The sequence below is a fragment of the Macaca mulatta genome, chromosome 16 (genome assembly GCF_049350105.2).
Source record: "Macaca mulatta isolate MMU2019108-1 chromosome 16, T2T-MMU8v2.0, whole genome shotgun sequence".
Lineage (NCBI taxonomy): Eukaryota > Metazoa > Chordata > Mammalia > Primates > Cercopithecidae > Macaca > Macaca mulatta.
Window position 1 is genome coordinate 45,016,187 of NC_133421.1, and position 20,507 is coordinate 45,036,693.

At 41.6% G+C, this 20,507-nt stretch overlaps 1 protein-coding gene across 1 annotated transcript; it reads right to left on the reverse strand.

Moving 5' to 3' along the window:
- Nucleotides 1–4,121: 4,121 nt before the first annotated feature.
- Nucleotides 4,122–13,106, reverse strand: SLFN14 (schlafen family member 14). Its single transcript, XM_001112128.5, has 4 exons — nt 11,933–13,106; nt 9,428–9,556; nt 7,652–8,366; nt 4,122–5,413 (listed from the first exon to the last, which is right to left on the reverse strand). The coding sequence occupies exons 1-4, from the start codon at nt 12,990–12,992 to the stop codon at nt 4,579–4,581; spliced, it is 2,739 nt and encodes a 912-aa protein (XP_001112128.3). The 5' UTR covers nt 12,993–13,106; the 3' UTR covers nt 4,122–4,578.
- Between the last annotated feature and the right edge of the window lie 7,401 nt (nt 13,107–20,507).

Here is a 20,507-nt window from a genome sequence, read left to right on the forward strand (position 1 = left end):
TCTTAGTTAATGCAGCAAAATGTATATGTTATCAGATGCAGTGATTGGGGTTTTCTATTCACTTCCCATCAGAACTAATCTGAATAAGGTGATTCTTTCATCCAGGTCACCTTTTCATCCAGTAAACCCATCTCCAGGGATTTATAACTATACCAGAAAAAGAAAAGGTTGTATGCCTGAGTATGTGCCTGGCTTAATTTTAATTGGTGTAAAATTGCTAGTGACACAAATAACAAGGGAATGATCATTGAAATTTCATATGATCTGGCTAGGATATGGTGCACCCATTAAAAATGATTATATTGAAGACTGCTACAACATAAGGAAATGCCTGCATTAGTCGGCTACAGCTACAAAACAAACAACCTTGAAATCTCAGTCATTAAATAATAAGCTTTTATTTCTCATTCATGCACTTTCAGATCAGCTGGATTTTGGTGGAGCTAGTTAGGACTGGTGGAACTTGGCTCCAGGCCATGAGTTGAGTTGGAGTTGGATTCACATATCTCAGTGGCTGGAGCACCATCCAGGGTACATTCTTTGTATGGAAATAGCAGAAACCCGAGAGAGTAAACCCAATGCTGGAAGTCCAGGTGCAGCCTCAGTGCACATCACAACTACTAACATTCCAAGTCACATGACCAAGGCCATATTATAGGGCTGGAAAATATCTCTACCTCTAACATTAGTAACTACAAAGGGTATAGATATAGCCAGGTATGAAATATTGGGAACAATAATGTAGTCTACAGCAATACCTCACACAACAATTAAATGGAAAAAGCACACATATAGGATATAAAGTTGACAGCACAACTTGATCATAACTATGTGAAAATATTTTTCCATATCAACAAAGAATAGAAATAAAGAAGCAAAAATGAAAAAAAGTTACACCCGGATAACAAGATGTTTTTTTTTTTTTTTTGAGACAGAGTTTCACCCTTTGTTGCCCAGGCTGAAGTGCAGTGGTGCGATCTCAGCTCACCGCAACCTCCGCCTCCCAGGTTCAAGCAATTCTCCTGCCTCAGCCTCCGGAGTAGCTGGGATTACAGGCATGCGCCACCACACCCAGCTAATTTTGTACTTTTAGTGAAGACAGGGTTTCTCTATGTTGGTCAGGCTGGTCTCGAACTCCTGACCTCAGGTGATCCACCCGCCTCAGCCTCCCAAAGTGCTAGGATTACCAGCATGAGCCACTGCACCCAGCCTGATTTAAGAACTTTTAATTTTGCTTTTCTCCATTTCCATAATAATATTATATTACCCTTTTTAAGAGTAAGTTTTAGAAGCTTCTCACAGCTTCTAAAGCTCCTCTTTTATCTTAGTTATTTCATTTAGTTAATTGCTTTATCCATCCATATTAAGACTTTGTAGAAAACATTGAGAATTCTAAGTACAACCCAGTTAGTCAATTATTCTTAGTCCCCACCAGTTCCTAATCTTACATTTGAATCTAACGAACTATCATCATAGATCCTTAATTTGACCTGTTGCCTAAAAACAATTGAGTTGCCTTTATTGTTCCCTTATTCTTCATTATTACAGTGTTAAAGATTATTCTCCACACTGACTTCTTTGAAATCGCTAACATTAGAAATTCATACTATTGAATAGAATCATTGTAGATTCTAGTTTTCTAAAAGCTACAAGTACAGTTCAGCAAATATTTACTGAGCACCTGCCGTGTGTCAGGCACCGTACTAGTTGCTCTACTCATCCTCTTACTCTCATGGAGCTCACAGTCTTAATAGGAAGAGAAATGTGCACACATTTTTTGAGGACAGAAATAAGAAACTAGGAGAAGGGTTCAATGGTTCTCAACCCTTGTAACATATTAGAATCATTTGGACTTTTTTTTTAAGAGATAGAGTCTTGCTCTCTAACCCAGGCTGGAGTGTAGTGGAGTAATCATAGCTCACTGTAGCCTCAAACTCCTGGGCTCAAGTGATCCTCCCACCTTGGCCTCTGGAGTAGCTAGGACTAAAAGCATGCACTACCATGCCCAGCTAAGTTTTTAAAAAACATTTTTGTAGAGATGGGGTCTTGTTATGTTGCCCAGGCTGGTCTCCTGGCCTCAAGGGATTGCCCCCGACCTCAGCCTCTCAAAGTTCTGGTATTACAGGCACAAGCCACTGCACCCTGCCTGGACAACATTTAATAAATACCAATGCCCGAGCCTGTATCCAGACTTGCTAAGGTCAATTAGTCTGATGTCTGGCCTGATCACTGAATTTTTTTTTTTACGTTCCCTAGGAAATTGTAATGAGCATCCAGGGTTGAGAATCACTGAGTTAGTTATTCTACTTTCATCCTGATTGAGTTGTTTCACTAGACTAAGAACTGACAAAGACTCTCAAATTCAATATTTGAAACGATTCTTTACAAATCAATTATGTTATTAAAAATTATGTGATGCATGCATATATTTTAAAAAGTCAAATGGCACTAAGGCTTATGACTAAAATATAACAATTCCCTGTCCCACTCATACTCCTTCATACCCTGTTGACTTTGACTCTTTAAATTATTTTTATAGAATTCATACATCTCCTTACATCAGAATGTCAATGCACTGGCATCTTTTGCAAAACCGATTGCTGAACTTCATTTCCTCCTACCCAAAAATACCTTAAAGCCCCCAAGGAAAGGTCAAAAGGAAGAAACAGCAGGTAATTAGAGCAGTGGGAAGCAAGGGAGAGCTTTTTCTTTTCAATCCGTGCCTAGGTGCAGACTAGCCCTTCTAACGGGCCTAAGCAATTCAGAAAGGCAGCTAAGAGAGCTTCTCAAAACCCTGCCTGCTCTTCCACCTCTTGGGAGGCTGAGGGGCTTTATCTAAAATCATAACCAAAATTTCCACGTGTTCTCCTGGATTCAAGCCTACCTAGAGTCAATCAAGTTATCCTAAACTTTTCTAGAAGTTAAAAAGTTTGGAAATAGGAATACTTCCAAAGCAATGTAAAAATCCTTGCAAAAGCAAGAGTAACTTGAAGAGCACAGAATTGGCTCAGCCATTTGAGGAGCTGACTAGAAAAAGGGAATTTTTATTTTATTTCTCATATGTATCATATACATTGGAAAGTTTCACTTAAGGAGATAGTAAAAGTTTAATTGAGGTAGTAGGCATTTGAACAAGGATGTGATTGACAAGTAAGGATTTCAAAGGTGGAGGGGACAGAAAAGGGTTTAAAGACTGAGAAAACGGCACAGGCACAGACCAAGAGTCAGGGATGTGTGTGGGTGGTGTCGGTGGTAAAGTTGCCACTCAGAGTCCCGGTAAACTCTGAGAGTTGGATTTAAAAATTAGCACCAAGTCATAATGGAAGAGATCAGAGATGTGCAAAGTCCTCTTATAGGAAGACTACTTTCCAGGCCAGAGTATAAGGCGTTTCTAGCCTACATGTGTGTATTCATATACGTAGAGAATAAATGTAGGCAAAAAATGTTGGGGGCAGTACAGAGAGGGTTGGTGGTGAACCTGGAAACTTTAGAAACCAAGACAGAGAAAAAAAAAATTCATCTGAAGGCAGAGAATAATGAAAAACTAGTCATCCTTAGCATTCTAAATTTGCTTTAGCTTGTAAACCTGTAAACTAATTTGTCTAGTGCTTGTGATAAAAATATCTTTATTTTAGAAATGATTGCAATCTTATTTTATATTAAGTTGGTGCAAAAGTAACTGCAGCTTTTGCACTTTTGAACCCACCTAATAGATATTGCAATAGTCTAATATGGCCTGAAGACTTTTAACATTTGAATCAAATTACTAGATTCCCTTACTGTAAGGCTGTGTTCATATAATTTAGCTTCCTAAATTACTGTTGAGGGCATTGATTAGCAAAAGCATTTGACCCACTTATGACTATGGCCCTCAGTATAAATTAACAGAGTAGCATTTTCATTTATGCATTGGTCCTTTGTGAGCTTGATTAGCATAAAGCATCCCCAAGAAACTGATCTAGACTTGGTACAAAAAGGCAATCGAGTTCTGGACCTGGAAAGCTTGAGACCCATAGCCAGTATGAGGTGCCAGTCAACTGGCTACTTTTGAGACCTATCCAGTCAAAGATCCAGCCTGGAGGGCACCATACCACCACCCAAAAACTATGCCACATAGGCTGGGGTGCATGAGAAACACTGGGAGATGGAGATACAATAAGGGATGTAGTTGGGAGAGCAAGTCAAGGCATATTAATGAAAGTCTTGAAAACTGGTTAGGTTTGAAGGCCGTGGGGACTCACTGAAGATATGTTAGCAAGGTATTACATAAAATCAGTTCCCTATTTAAGGAGAACTTCTCTGTTTAATGGATGATAGCTGGATTGAATGGGAAAGCTAGAGACAGGGGACTAATTTAGTCTATTGTAATTGCATAGGTAGGAGGTGAAGGAGACTGTGAAAAGGCCAGTGGCATTGAAATAGAGTGGAAGGCTCAGCTCCAAGAGACATTTCTGTGGCTCCAGGCCATACTGATGTACCTTGATTTCCTCACTTGTAATATTAAAAGGGAGTCACTGCCACCTGTCTAGGAGAAAGGACTCTGCTCTTCCTGCCTTCCTCTATTATTTGTAATAATTTTCAGAAGGTTGCCCTCTTTTCATAAAGCAGGTAGAGGTGTTTAATAGCTCTTGAAGCAAAGCAGAGCTTATGAAATTCCTCTGACTGGTCGCATTCTGGACTAAGCCCAAACACGATAGTCCTCTCCAGGCCTGAAAATTGCTGAATACTGTCTAAAACAATGTGGCTTCCGCAAACACCAGTGGCCTGGCTAAATACAACCTCTGATGCTCTGTGGGTCTCAATTAATTCCATTGCTTTTAGCAGTGCAAGCTTATAGCGTCCTCTGTCCTCCCCTCTCCTGCACAGAATTGCTATATCTTTGGGCAGATAGCCACACTGGAACAGGCTGTGACATTTTCCTGCCACATAGTTAGCTATTTGTTCTGTTGTCAGATTAGTCTTTGTCTCACACACTCCAGGCAGACCCTGGGCACACATTGCTTCCTCATAGGCAGTCTCCCTGAACAATGCTAATGTGTCTGGAGATATGTTGGAGGGAGGATTTTCTTTGATCCTCTTCATTTCTTCTTTCATAACATTTGCTATTTCCAGAGCACAGTGGATCCCACCGGTGATTGTTTTGCGAGGAAACTGAGCAGATGGAGGGGGAAGGCCACTGACATCTGCATGATGGATTTGAAAAGGGTCAAGAAAAAGCCAGAGAACCCCATGGTGAAGGTTTTCACTTCCAGCCCCCTTTGCCTTTGGATGGGTGATGTTCTTAGCCTTCACGTACCAATTGCCAAATTTGCTGCAGAAATTCTCAGTCTCATCCATCACTATGTGTTTAATCTTTAGAAACTCCCCTTGCATGAAAGTTTTCCGGGTCACAGCTTGGCAGGTGGTTTGTTGGCTGTAAGGATGGAAAAAACAAGGCTTGAGGCATATCACCAAAGAGAACATCAGCATTCATTACTCTCTGGAATGGAATCAGAGGCTGATTCTCTTCTGCAGACTGAGTCATTGATTCAGTAGTGTGAATATCACAAAACAGTTCTAATTACAAGTTACCTGACAGACCGAATGCATAATTTTACACCTTGCTCTTTGGGGTTATCCAGTTAAATCTGCATGTGAAATTTCTGAAATGAACCCAGGTCACAGATTGTATTATTTCTATTAGCAGTCTGTTCCTACTGTCTGGCAATCCTGAAGACAAGTTCATTACATCTAAAGGAAATCTCAAAGTTAAGTTACACCTCTTACTACCACTACCATTTCTTTACTTTCTATCCTCTTTAGAGCTGGAGAACAGTTACCTAGATGCATATCATAACTTTTATGTGCAAAAAAGCATGCACTAGTTCAAATTCCTCTAAAGCTTCTTTAGATTTGGGTAAGAAAAACATCAAGAGGATGCTGAGTTCCATGACACATCAAGTAGGGTGCCAAATCTACGGGGCTATGCCTCTTTGGAGCTACCTCATTTACTTAGCTCAATTTTCCTTTATAGTATGCTTTAGCATGTATGTATTTTTTCTTAACAAATTTGGTTGGTTTTTGCCTCCTTTAATTTGGATCCAAGTAACATCACTCATCCCTACACATTCCATGATTTTACATATGCAGTTTCTAGGGCCTTTACTCCCTATGCCTTGAATCATAACTATGTTCTTCTCTTCTGGTTTGGACTGTGTGGACTCAAATAAAAGCACTGATTCTTAGCCATCTTTGTATCCCTCTTACATTAAGGGTTTAATAGATATTTGTTGAGTTAGCCTTTTTACTGGAGTATTTTTAAACTTAGCTATAAATCTTAATAAAGAATGTAGTCCTCAGCACAGTCTACAGGATCCCTCATAATCTGGCATCTGCCTCCTTTTCAACATCACCACCTGCTATATACCCACACTCTGCACGACTCTAGTCGGACCTACCATTCTGGTTCTCTAGTGTCTCTATGTCTTTGTACTTGTTATGCCCTTTTCCTAGAAGGCCCTCCCACATTTGATTCACTTCTCCTGCTGACTTCTTAACAGTGTGCCCAATGGTCTCCTTCACTGGGGAATATTTGCCAACCAACCTCTAGCCTGTTAAAATGGGCATGAGACCAGGTACAGTGGCTCACGCCTGTAATCCCAGCACTTTGCAAGAAGGAGGTGGGCAGAACACTTGAGGTCAGGAGTTCAAGACCAGCCTAGCCAACATGGTGAAACCCCGTCTCTATGAAAAACACAAAAATTAGCTAGGCATGGTGAGGCACACTTGTAATCCCAGCTACTCAGGAGGCTGAGGCAGGAGAATCACTTGAATCCAGGAGACAGAGGTTGTAGCGAGCTGAGATCATGCCACTGCACTCCAGCCTGGGCGACAGAGCAAGACTCCGTCTCAAAAATAAATAAATAAATTAATTAATTAATTAATTAAAATGAGCATGCCTTTATTATTATACAATACACACATGGTTTTTTTATGGCAAGGTCTTCAATATGTTTTCTCCTCTAACACTAAATGTAGCACAGTAGATACCATATCAACCGTGCTCAAAAAGATGTATTGAATAACAAAACCAAACCAAAAATCATAATGATTTCACCCTCATTTGCTGAATTCCATAATGACCAATTCATTTTACTAAATTAAAAGTTAGAGATTTAAATCAGAAGTGAATTTGTATATTTTCTAAAATTACTGATTTTACAAGTCAAAAATGAAAATATTTTATGAACAAAATCAAGCTGTATTTAAATTTAAGTTTCGCTAGGTACAATGTCTAATTAGCAGAAATACCCTATGACTTTAAGACATTACGTATCAAACAAAAACTATACTTAAAGCAGAATGGGTTCATTTCTACTTCTCTTAAATTTAAGGCTAAGGATTGTGAAAAAAGAAAGTTTCTGGTTCTATAAATTTAAGTTATGCACATGTGGGTTATTTATAATGAGATGTTTAGGGTTGAACATTCTAAATTACCTGTTTACAGCTCAATTCTGTGATTATTTGGAAATGTGTATATAGTTTGGGCTCTTGCACTTATGCAGCTGAGGCACTAAAAAACTTAAACTAAAAACACAAATTACTTTTGTGACACTCTTGAAAAGACTGACTAAATACATTTGTGTGTGTGTGTAGTTGGTAAAACTCTTACGTCACAAAATCCTTTAGGGAGTCACTTTCACAAACATAGAGGATTTCTTTTGGTTTGCAGTGAAACAAGTCCTTAATTTTCTCCATGATCTTTATGGCTAGGGCTGTCTTCCTGATTCCTGGAAAGCAGTGGATGAATAATTCACGTGTCTCCTGAAGACTCTCAGAAAGCAACTGGCTCTGCTCCATTATGAGCAAGTTGAAAAACTCACAGCCCAGCTGGTCACTCAGAAGAGATCTGGAGCACAGGCAGACCACCACAAGAGCCTGTAGCAAGTCTTCCATTTCCTCCTCATCAGCAAGACTGTAGGACCTGGGGTAGCGCAGCGGGATATCACCAGCTCTACTCTGTGTGCTGGTCAGGTGTATCAGCCTTGGAATGATGCACACTTTCCCTGTGTAACCACCAACAGCTTGCAGTTTCTGCTTTAACTGATGAGCTGTGTTTCGGGCATATTCAAGTCCTCCAAGCCAATCGGGGTCTATTAAGATTGTATAGAGTACTATGGGGCTGTTAACTGCTATTAGGAGAGCATCACACAGGACATTCTGTTCTTTCCTGAAGCCAACATCACCAGCCCAGCTTCTAGAAAATATCACAATCCCCCGAGAACAAGGATGTATCAGGGTCTTCATTAATCCCTCCAGTTCTTTATGATCTGAGAACAGCTTCTTACAGAGGGATTCCGGTTTAAATTGTACCTCTTGCTGTGTCACTGAAAATTCAAGGAATAGATGTTACCAAAACTTACAAAAGCATATGGTAAGTATTCCTGCAACATTGCAGAAAAAAAGTGATACCTGGTGCACTTGGGAAAATAAGAGCTTTCCTTTAGAATTGTGATTCTTAACCAGGAGCAGTTTTACTCCCCAACTCTCCCCCATCCCCAAGGATATTTGGCAATGTCTAGAGAATATATATATATATGTATTTTTTTAGATGGTGTCTCGCTGTCACCCAGACTGGAGTCCAGTGGCATAATCTTGGCTCACTGCAGTCTCTGCATCCCTGGTTCCAGCGATTCTTCTCCCTCAGCCTCCAGAGTAGCTGAGATTACAGTCACACGCCACCACACCTGGCTAATTTTTGTATTTTTAATAGAGACAGGTTTCACCATGTTGGCTAGGTTGGTCTTGAACTCCTGACCTCAGGTGAGGTCACCCGCCTCGGCCTCCCAAAGTGCTGGGATTACAGGCATGAGCCACCGTGTCCAGCCTGAGAATTTTTTATTGTCACAATTGTAGGAGAGCTACTGGTATGTAGTAGGTACCAGCCAGAATGCTGCTAAGTATTCTACAATTCACAGGACTCTCCCTCCCCCAGCAAAGAGTTATCTGACTCAAATGACAATAGTGCTAAGGTTGAGAAACCCTGCTTCAGAAGAAGTTCAGATAACCCAATAGTTCCTTCTCCATTGGAAAGCCAGGGGGCAGTTTTTTGATGGTTGAGACCTGAGAAATTCCCTGCACTCTCAAATTTGGAAAACAAAAGCCATATGTTATGAGAAGTTGGAAAGCACACAGAAATAGTAACAGTGGGAATCAGATGACTGGAAACAAGGGTCAAATATATAGATATATAGATATTATCTATCATATATATCTATAAGATATAGATATATATGTGTGTGTAAAATTTCAGGATCATTATGTCTGCTAAGTCCTTCATTTGACCTTCTCTAAGGAGAAACACTTGAACTCATTGCTACTAATACCTCCCAACTCAATTTTAGAAAACAAATAGTCCCCTAAGTTGAAATCAAGAGGGAATGAATACCTGGAAACAAATGTCGTTGCAGACCCTCCTTAAATTCATGGACTTTTATGGGATATCCAGGACTTTTTCGTGCAGATGAAGCTGATGAAATCAAGTAAGAGTTGTAGTCTGTGGCCAAGCTGGAAGGAGCTAGACAATTACATGGAAAATTGTTTCAAACAAAAAATAAAAAGTAAAAAAAAAAAAAGCCTCTTTTTTTGGCTCTTATTACTGGAGACCTGTGATGTGCATGGGTGCCTGAGCCGTCATACTTACTGTGCCTCAGACCGCTCACATATGTCAGGAAAGGAAGTCTGGGGATTTCTGCAGGGGACATATCATACATATTCTAAGTCACTGTGTGACTCGGCTTGGGCAAGTCATTTCACCTCTCTCTCATGCAGGAGTGAAGTAATAATCCCTCAGGTTCATTTCAATTACAATATTCTGACTCCAGGTTGTCTCTAAGAAGAAAAAGCATCTAGTGGGGATCAGCAAGGATTAAAGCACAGTATTTGAAAAATGGTGTTGGCCAGGTGTGGTGGCTCACACCTGTAATCCCAGCACTTTGGGAGGCTGAGGTGGGTGGATCACCTGAGGTCAGGAGTAAAAGACCAGCCTGGCCAACATGATGAAACCCTGTCCCTACTAAAAATACAAAAATTAGCTGGGCATGGTGGTGCGCCTGTAATCCCAGCTACTCGGGAGGCTGAGGTGGGAGAATTGCTTGAACCTGGGAGGCAGAGGCTGCAGTGAACTAAGATCGTGCCACTGCACTCCAGTCTAGGTGACAGAGCAAGACCCTGTCTCAAAAAAAAAAAAAAAAAAAAAAGTTGTTACAGTTATTTATGTCCCCATCTAAGGTTAGATGGAATCCAAAGTGCCAGGATCTTTGGGGGAGAGGAGGAGAGAAGTGAACTCAAACAAATTTAAAACAAGAGAAAGAATGACCCAGTAAAATTCTCTAATCACTCAAGTCTTGATCAAATTTGGAACACACTGGCCGTGAAGGCAAGCAGATAATCCATAAAGGACTATAGGCTTAGTTCGCATCTTCTTTTGCGTCATTTTCCCCCACTTGGTGGTGCCCTAAGCCCAGTGGCTTAAGGTTATTAGCTCCTAATGTTACTGAAACAGTTCACATTTGTCAACAATGTTTTGCTTGAAAGAATTAGTGGAATAGTGGAGTCATTTTTTTTTTTTTTTTTTTTTCAGACAGGGTCTTGCTCTGTTGCTTAGGCTGGAGTGCAGTGGGTGATCTCGGCTGACTGCAACCTCTACCTCCCAGGCTCAAGCAATTCCCCCCACCTCACCCTCCCATGTAGCTGGGACTACAGCGGTACACCACCACGCTTGGCTAATTTTTATATTTGGGGGAGAGATGGGGCTTCACTATGTTGGCCAGGCTGGTCTCAAACTCCTGGGCTCAAGCAATCTGCCCACCTCGGCCTCCCAAAGTGCTAGGACTGCGTCTGGCCTCGGAGTCATTCTTTTTTTTTTTTTTTTTTTTTTTTTTTTTGAGGCGGAGTCTCGCTCTGTCACCCAGGCTGGAGTGCAGTGGCCAGATCTCAGCTCACTGCAAGCTCCGCCTCCCAGATTCACGCCATTCTCCTGCCTCAGTCTCCCGAGTAGCTGGGACTACAGGCGCCCGCCACCTCGCCCGGCTAGTTTTTTGTATTTTTTTTTTTAGTAGAGACGGGGTTTCACTGTGTTAGCCAGGATGGTCTCGATCTCCTGACCTCGTGATCCGCCCGCCTCGGCCTCCCAAAGTGCTGGGATTACAGGCTTGAGCCACCGCGCCCGGCTCGGAGTCATTCTTAAACAGTGTTTCTCTAGAATATCATCTCTAAAATGAGGTTATTCCAATTTTGACTGGGATGATCAGCCTACACAATTTTTTCAACAGGTTTATAGAGAATAAAAGGAGACCTTTCCTAACTCATGGCTGATGGCATACTGTAACTTTCCTTTAAAAGTTGCTTAGGCTGGCCAGGAGTGGTGGCTCATACCTGTAATCCCAGCACTTTGGGAGGTTGAGGTGAGTGGATCACGTGAGGTTAGAAGTTCAAGACCAGCCTGGGCAACATGGCGAAACCCCATCTCTATTAAAAATACAAAAATTAGCCAGCATGGTGGCGTGTGCCTGTAATCCCAGCTACTTGGGAGGCTGAGGCAGGAGAATCACTTGCAGCTGGGAGGTGGAGGTTGCAGTGAGCCAAGATCACACCACTGCCCTCCAGCCTGGGTGACAGAGTCTTAAAAAAAAAAAAAAAAAAAAAAAAAAAAAAAAAAAAAAAAAAAAGTTGTTTAGGCCATAGAATCCAAACGTTTCTTGACCTCAAATGGTTTATATTCTGAGTCTTTAGAACTAAAAATGTTAGATAAGGAACACTGTAATGGGAGAACACTTATAAGCAAATATAAATTTCTATTTTTTTTAACTAAAATATACGATCAAATATCCACAAAAGGCAGAGAAAGGGGTTCCTCCCTGCTGATGGGGACAATGACTTCACTTCCCTTTACCTGACTGAGTATCCAGCATCATGACCACCCACTGCTCAGCTGTCAGCCGTGTGACAGAATTGTCTTTCATGATCCAGGAATCTGGGGCCTCTGCAAACACCACGCAACAGAAGGGCTCCACTTGAATCACACAGACATAACCATCCAGGACATCTTTTTGGTACACATTCAGGATTTTTGTAGTGAAATTTACCTTTGGCTTCTCACAGCAGAAGTGGAATGTAGGCAATTTTTCAATGCAGTTTTCGATTTCTTTTTTTAATAAATCAGGATTCACTTTTTCCCACTTACATCCAACCACTTCTTTGCTCTTATCATCCACCCCAATGAGGACATATCCCCCTTGAGTGTTGGCAAATGCAGAAACATAATGAGGCAGCATTTCTTTAATCCGAGGTATGACCTTTTTGGTGGTGAACCTTTTAAATTCGACATGTGTTGACTCAGTAAAGTTGAGTTTCTCCTTATACATGAGTCTGTCCTTTTTAAAAAACTCTGAGGCCAATATCCTCATATCTTCCTCTTCCTGAATGTATCTATCGAGAACCTGCTGAGGATGCAACTTCTTCACCCTTGGTCTTCCTCTTTGGGCTCTAAAACCTTTCTCTCTGAGAAGCTCCAGGGCACTGCTAGCACTCAAGTTGATAGCAGAAGTCACATCTCTCTGATATAAATTGGAGCGCAAGCTGCAAATCCTTAGTGGAAGGCTGAAAACATCTGGGCTCCATGACTTCACAAAAATGAGGAGATTGTGCCCCTGCTGCATGTAGTCAAGGTATTTCTGTGAACCTGAAGGAAGGAGCTTTTGAAAAGAAGTTTCCAAATCCTGTCCCAGCCCATGGCATTGGTAACTATAGGTTTTATCATCAATCTCTGCTTTGATCACACCACCTCCAGAATTTAACAGTGCACATATAGCCCGGATAATTCTAGCATTCTCAGATCTTTTCAAATAGCTGTTGGTCATCTTCTTCCTGTTTTCTTCCCCAAAAATCACTTTGCCCACATCTACTATTACCTCAGGATAGGGCATTTCAGTATCAGTCTTGAGACTCTCCATTTCAGCAGCCCCTCTGTGCTCCAAACAATAAAAGAAAGGAGTTCCTATAATCAGGATAGAAATGTTTCTACATTAACAAGAATTCCAAAGATTACATTATTTTCTTCAAAACTATCAATTACTGGAGATACATTTTAATGTTGGAAATCATCTCTCTATATATGTATATTTGTTGTTGTTTGTTTGTTTGTTTTGTGTTTTTAGGGTTTGTTTGTTTGTTTTTGAGACAGGATCTTGCTCTCTTGTGCAGCCTGGAGTGCAGTGGCGCAATAATAGTTGGCTGCAACCTCAACCTCCCAGCTCAAGTGATTCTCCAACTTTAGTCTCCCTAGTAGCTGAGACTACAGACACGTGCCATGCCTGGCTAATTTTTCTTTTTCTTTCTTTCTTTCTTTTTTTTTTTGAGAGAGAGATGGAGTCTTGCTGTGTTGCAATCCTCCTGCCTGGACCTCCCTCCCAAAGTGCTGGGATTACAGATGTGAGCCACCACACCCAACTGGAAATTATCTTTGGTACTGCTGTTTTCTAATCATTTTGCCAAATATCCTTAGCCTTGCCAGAATAAGTAGGCATAGATAAAGGTGAATGCTTAATATTTGTCATAATGGAAAAATTAAATTGCTAACATTTTCAGCCGTTTTGCATTTCAAATCAGTAAACACCAACACTGAGCCTGGATGTAAAGGGCATGGGTTGGCACAGGAGCCCAGGAAGGTATTAAAGAATATGCAGAAATAGAAGTCAAAGTGAGAAGATGCTCTTATTTATAATTCAAAAAGGGAAGAAAGGAAGGCACTAGAGAACTAAGGAAGTATCATTTTATAGTATATGTACTGTAGAAGATCTTGCTATAAACACAAACATAGGCTGGGTGTGGTAGCTCACAATCTGTAATCTCAGCACTTTGGGAGGTGGATGTGAGAGGATTGCTTTCGGCCAGAAGTTGAGACCAGCATGGACAACATAGCAAGACCCCATCTCTACAAAAGATTTTTAAAATGTTAAACATTAGGCAGGTATAGTGGTGCACACCTGCAGTCCCAGCTACCTAGGAGGCTGAGGTGGGAGGATCTCTTGAGCCCAGGAGTTTGAGGCTGCAGTGAGCCATGATCGCACAACTGCACTCCAGCCTGGGTGGCAGAGTGGGACTCTGTCTAAAAAAATGAAAATAAAAGTAAATAAATAAAATTCGGTATTTTTATGTAGTATTTCATGCACTTTGAAAAGCTTTATTTTACTCCTGAAAGAATGTCATTTGATACCAAATGCAGAAACCTTTTTAACTCTTCACATGTTCTAAATCTCAAAAGTACATTTCTTCATATATAGTGTGATGTGAGAGCAGCATTTTCCTTTCCTTCTAATAGTTCTGCCCTGTGCTGCGGAAACCCCTAAGACTTGGAAAAGAACACGAGCTTTTGGGGCATGGTCACTAAACTATTGTCACTCTTCTTTTGCTTCCTAGACCAGAAAACAACCACCTAAACTGAAATTTGAGCTCTGAAACAAATATTTTAGAAAAGATCCCCTTACCTTTAGTTAATTGCAAAACAAAATATTTGCTAACTCAACCAAAATTATTCCCCTAGGAGAAGAGAATCCATCTTTCTGCATGATCTTTGCAAAGCAGGGGCCCTGTGGTGTTGTACGTACTCACCAAGAGGAAGAAAGCAGGCATCCGGCAAGAAATGTGCACTCCTCTGACATCAGTTTGTTCTTGGTTGCCTTCTCACTTCCTTCAGGAAAACCAGAGTCGACCTGGGGAATTGTTTTTAGAATGTGAGCCTCTTCTATAGGTACATGTAAATGTAGTCTTTTATGGCTCCTTAGGGAAATTTCCCATAACATTCTATTTATATCATAGAATCACAGAAGTATTAGAAAGGACTTTAAAGAGCCTCCGGTCCAACAATCTATCGGATTCTAAAATCTCCTCTATAATATTCCCAACTCCCAACAAGTTGCTATGCAAACCTCCAGCGATGAGCAACTCACTACCTATCAAATAGTCCCTCTAGTCTCTCCTGTTCTCTGACATCTGTGTTAGAAATGGTCTCCTCACTTTAAGCTGCAGTTTGTCTCCCCATAACTTCCACTGATGGGACCCACAAAACAAATCTAATTGATTTTGAACTAGCAGACCCTATGGTCTCGTGACTCCTAAGTCTCATCAATGTTATTTGAATACTGATAACAATTATGATAAATACAACATTTACTGAGGTTCTAGCTTCAGATGAACATCCTTTCCACATTTCCCAGAATTTTTTTTTTCTTTTTTTGAGACAGAGTTTGGCTCTGTGCCCATGCTGGAGTACCGTGGCACGATCTCTCCGCCCCTCAGGTTCAAGCGATTCTCCTGCCTCAACCTCCAGAGTAGCTGGGACTACAGGCAAGAGCCACCACTCTCGATAAATTTTTGTATTTTTAGTAGAGATGGGGTTTCACCACGTTGGCCAGGCTGGTCTCGAACTGTTGACCTCGGGTGATCCACCCACCTGAGCCTCCCAAAGTGCTGGGATTACAGGGATGGGCCACCATACCCGGCCTTCCCAGAATTTTTTTACTCATTTTCCTTCACAAATTTTCCCTTAAATACATTTTACTAATCCCTCATGCCCTTAGACGTAGACTGCACCTAAAATTAGATAAATGGGGAAAAAAAAGAATTTTTTTTTCTTTTTTTTTTTTTTTTCTTTTTTACCTATGTTCTTGTGTTTCCTCTCGCTGCTTCAGTTTCACATCTGGCTGTAGTCTGAATGTTTGCCTCTGTCACAGCCCCTTTTGCCCTTCGATATTAGCCTGGGAGGAGCAGACTCCCCACTTCTTCATAACACTGACATACTGAGGAAGGCTGATAAGGACTCATGAAGAGCCTGTGACAGGGCAGATTAGCAGGCCAGGGTCTGACCTCAGGGAGTGAATGAGGTCGTAATGAGAAAATGCAAGGGTGAAAGGCAAAAGTTAAACTTAGCACTTCTAAGAGACTGAGCTTCATTTCCACATATCATACAAGTACCTTCAGCCCTGGAAAATTTTGTGTGCAAAGCTCTATTTTTATTTTCAATTAAGCTGTCCTGTACATACTCATTGTGGGCAATATTAACCTATTAAATTACCTTCTAAATGGTTTGTTCTATTCTATTTAATTTTATTCTTTTTCCTACTTTTCATCTTTGTTAAACACAAGACCCAGCCTAGAAAAATCCTCATAGATTAGGAGCTGGCTATCCCTGGATAGGAGGATTAAAGGTAATTTTTCCATTTATTTTTCTTCCCTTCATTATCTTTAACTGATCTGTATTTTTAATGGTTCATAATGAGTATAAATTGTTTTTCATAATTAAAAAACAAATGGTAAAAACCAACAGATGGGCTGGGCGTGGTGGCTCACACCGATAATCCCAGCACTTTGTGGGGCCAAGGTGGGTGGATCACCTGAGGTCAGGAGTTCAAGACCAGCCTGACCAATATGGTGAAACCCTGTCTCTACTAAAAATACAAAAATTAGCCTGGCATGGTGTTGTGTGCCTGTAATCCCAGCTACTGGAGAGGCTGAGACAGGAGAACTGCTTGAACCTGGGAGACAGAGGTTACAGTGAGCCGACATCGTGCCACTGTATTCCAGCCTGGGCAACAGAGCAAGACTTCAACTCAAAAAAAGAAAAGAAAAGAAACAAAGAAAGAAAAAAGAAAGAAAGAAAAAGAAAACCCAACAGATGCTGGGGGCAGTGGCTCATGCCTGTAATCCCAGCATTTTGGGAGGCCGAGGCAGGAAGATCACCTGAGGTCAGGAGTTCAAGACCAGCCTGGCCGACACGGTGAAACCCCGTCTCTACTAGAAATACAAAAATTAGCTGGGCATGGTGGTGGGCGCCTGTAATTCCAGCTACTGGGGAGGCTGGGACAGGAGAATTGCTTGAATCCGGGAGGCAGAGGTTGCAATGAGCTGAGATCGTGCCACTGCATTCCAGCCTGGGCAACAGAGCAAGACTCTGTCTCAAAAACAAACAAACAAACAAAACAAAACAAAAAAAGAAAAAAACAGATGCTGGGCACAGTGGCTCATGCTTGTAATCCCAGCATTTTGGGAGGCCAAGGCAGGTGGATCACGAGGTCAGGAGTTCAAGACCAGCCTGGCCAACATGGTGAAACCCCGTCTCTACTAAAAATACAAAAATTAGCCGGGCATGGTGGCCGGCGCCTGTAATCCCAGCTACTCAGGAGGCTGAGGTAGGAGAATCACTTGAACCTGGGAGGCGGAGGTTGCAGTGAGCTGGGATTGCGCCACTGCACTCCAGCCTCCAGCCTACGAGACAGAGCAAGACTCCATCTCAAAAAAAGAAAAAAAACAACAACAGATGGGAGGCAGTTAGTTATCTCATTTGAGGATGGTGGCTAAACTGGGTCAAGCTTTGATACACACAAAAGGGGAGGAGGCAATGTGATCATAGAAGCAGAGACTGGAGTGATGCAGCTATAAGTAAAGGAACGCCAGCAGCTACCAGAAGCTGGAAGAGTATCCCCTCTTCCAGCAGGTCCATGGCAACACTTTATTTTATTTTATTTTATTTTTCTTTTCTTTTCTTTTTTTTTTTTTTTTTTGACAGAGTCTTGCTCTGTTGCTCAGGCTGGAGTGCAGTGGCGTGATCTCGGCTTACTGCAACCTCTGCCTCCTGGGTTCAAGCAATTCTCCCACCTCAGCCTCCAGAGTAGCTGGGATTACAGGTGCGCACCACCATGCCTGGCTAATTTATGTAAGTTTAATAGAAGCAGGGTTTCGCCATGTTGCCCAGGATGGTCTCGAACTCCTGACCTCATGTGATCTGCCTGCCTCAGCCTCCCAACGTCCTGGGATTACAGGTGTGAGCCACCATGCCTGGCCCATGCCAACACTTTAATTTCAACTCAGTGAAACTGATGTTGAACTTCTAGCTGTTCAAAAAACAAAAGCAAAAACAAAAACAACAAAAATAACCAAATGAATGGAGCTAGAGGCCATTATCCTTAGCAAACTAATACAGGAACAGAAAACCAAATACTGTATGTTCTCACTTAAAACTGGGAGCTCGATGATGAGAACACATAGACACAAAGAGGGGAACAACAGATACTGGGACCTACCTGAGGTTGGAGGGCGGGAGGAGGGAGAGGAGCAGAAGAAATAACTATTGGGTAGTAGGCTTAATACCTGGGTAATTAAATTATCTGTACAACAAACCCCCGTGATGTGAGTTTACCCGTATAATAAACCTACACATGTACTCCTGAACCTAAAATAAGCTTTCATAAAACAATACGTTTCTGTTGTTTTTTTTGTTTTGTTTTGTTTTGTTTTGAGATGGAGTCTCACTCTTTCGCCCAGGCTGGACTGCAGTGGTGTGATCTCGGCTCACTGTGAGCTCCGCCTCTCGGGTTCAGGCCATTCTCCTGCCTCAGCCTCCCAAGTAGCTGGGACTCCAGGCGCCCGCCATCGCGCCTGGCTAATTTTTTGTATTTTTAGTAGAGATGGGGTTTCACCGTGTCAGCCAGGATGGTCTCGATCTCCTAACCTCATGATCTGCCCACCTCGGCCTCCCAAAGTGCTGGGATTACAGGCGTGAGCCACCGCGCCCAGCCTCGTTTCTGTTGTCTTAAGCCACCAAATTTGTGGTGATTTGTTACAGCAGCCACAGAATACTAATATACCTCTCTCCCTCTAAATCAAACCAGCAAACTACTCTGTGTCTCTACTTCAATTCGTTTATGATGAAATGACATCCTTAAATAAGTCTCTGGACATCCCTATTTTTGTCATCGTCGTTAGCTGAGGCCACTGCCCTACAAAGTTCTGCTCTGCTGGCATCACTCCTTGTACATGTTTGGCTAAATGGAGTTTCCAGGAGAGGAGTCAGAATGGGTACTATGATGTATAATTCGCACAGCAACATAAAAACCTCCAAAGGCCTGCTCTCAGCTTTGACTTTAACTCATTTTTCATTCGTGTCACTTCTGAATCCAGTCTCACTTTTAATTCTCCTGTTTACCTTAATTCTTAGCCTCACTTTCATATTGAAATCCCTCTGATATTATTTACATTTCAAAGGCTAAAAATGACCACCATTTACTGAAAATATGCTTACCAGATGCAAGAGACAATGCTGGGAGCACTACACATCACACAAAAACTGAGACTATATGGCCAGTGAGTGGAAGAGTGAAGATTCAAAACTAGGTCTGTCTAATTCAAAGACTTGTATTCTTCCACTCTTTCAAGTCTGGGATCCTGGATTGCTTGAAAGCCTTCAAAATCAGAAGTCTTATAAGTATCTCCCCATTTTCTTCCCAGTCAAGAGGAATAACATCATTTGGTCAGGAGAACTAGGAACTAGATTACTGTTTTCTCCTTGTTCTTCTGCAGGGTAGTACTGGGGATCAAATCAGGAGAAGCAGGGAATAACGTGGAAAATGAGCAATGGGAACTTCTTTTCCTTCTTCAAAGTTCCTTAGTCAAGTCCCTTGGTTATGAATAGTTAGGTTGTCAGGCCAGGGAGGACTTCACATCTTGGCTTTGATAGCTCCCAAGCAAATGTTCCTGATACAAAGCAATTTGAAATTAGTAACTTAGATCATGCTTTTTCCTGTCTCAGGAAAATTCATCTGGCCATGCTATTGATGATTGCTAAGAACAAGAACCCCAAATTTATTTAAGATGTGTTTATTCACTAAGCATTTCTGTTTATCAACAGTTGTACTTATGTTCACCAGACACAAGCCTGCATGTTCATCAGACATAAACTGTCAAATAGCAACTAAAGGGGAAAAGTTGGTCTCTTTACCCGCAGGTGCCTCCATCTCACCTCAGTTCTTTCATAGAGATGATCCAAAGAGTATAAATAGAATAGTGACCAAGGGCTCCATTATGCCACTACCTGACTCCGTGTAAGTTTCCTCACTTTCATTCATTCTTTCATTCAATCAGCTATTTTGGGGCGCCTAAGGTGTTCAAATCCCAGCTCTGCCACATTCTAGCTATGAGAACTTTGTTAAACTAACCTAAGCCTCTGATTTCTTCTGTGTAAACTGGAAATAATAACAGAGCCTCCTCCACAGAATATTTGTCAGAATGAAGTGAGATGATATACATAAAGAGTAAATGTGTATTGTCATGTGCTCTTTGCAGCATATGGTGCCCGGCATGTACTGTCATTTTCATTCAATAATCAATTGTTGGCTTAGCACAGTGGCTCACGCCTGTAATCCCACACTTTGGGAGGCCAAGGCAGGCAGATCACTTGAGGTCAGGAGTTCAAGACCAGCCTAACCAACATGGTGAAATCTCATCTCTACTAAAAATACAAACATTAGCGGGGCATGGTGGCACGCGCTTGTAATCCCAGCTACTTGGGAGGCTGAGGCATGAGAATTGCTTGAACCCAGGAGGCGGAGGTTGCAGTGAGCCGAGATTGCACCACTGCATTCTAGTCTGGGTGACACAGCAAGACTCTGTCTCAAATAATAATAATGATAACCAAT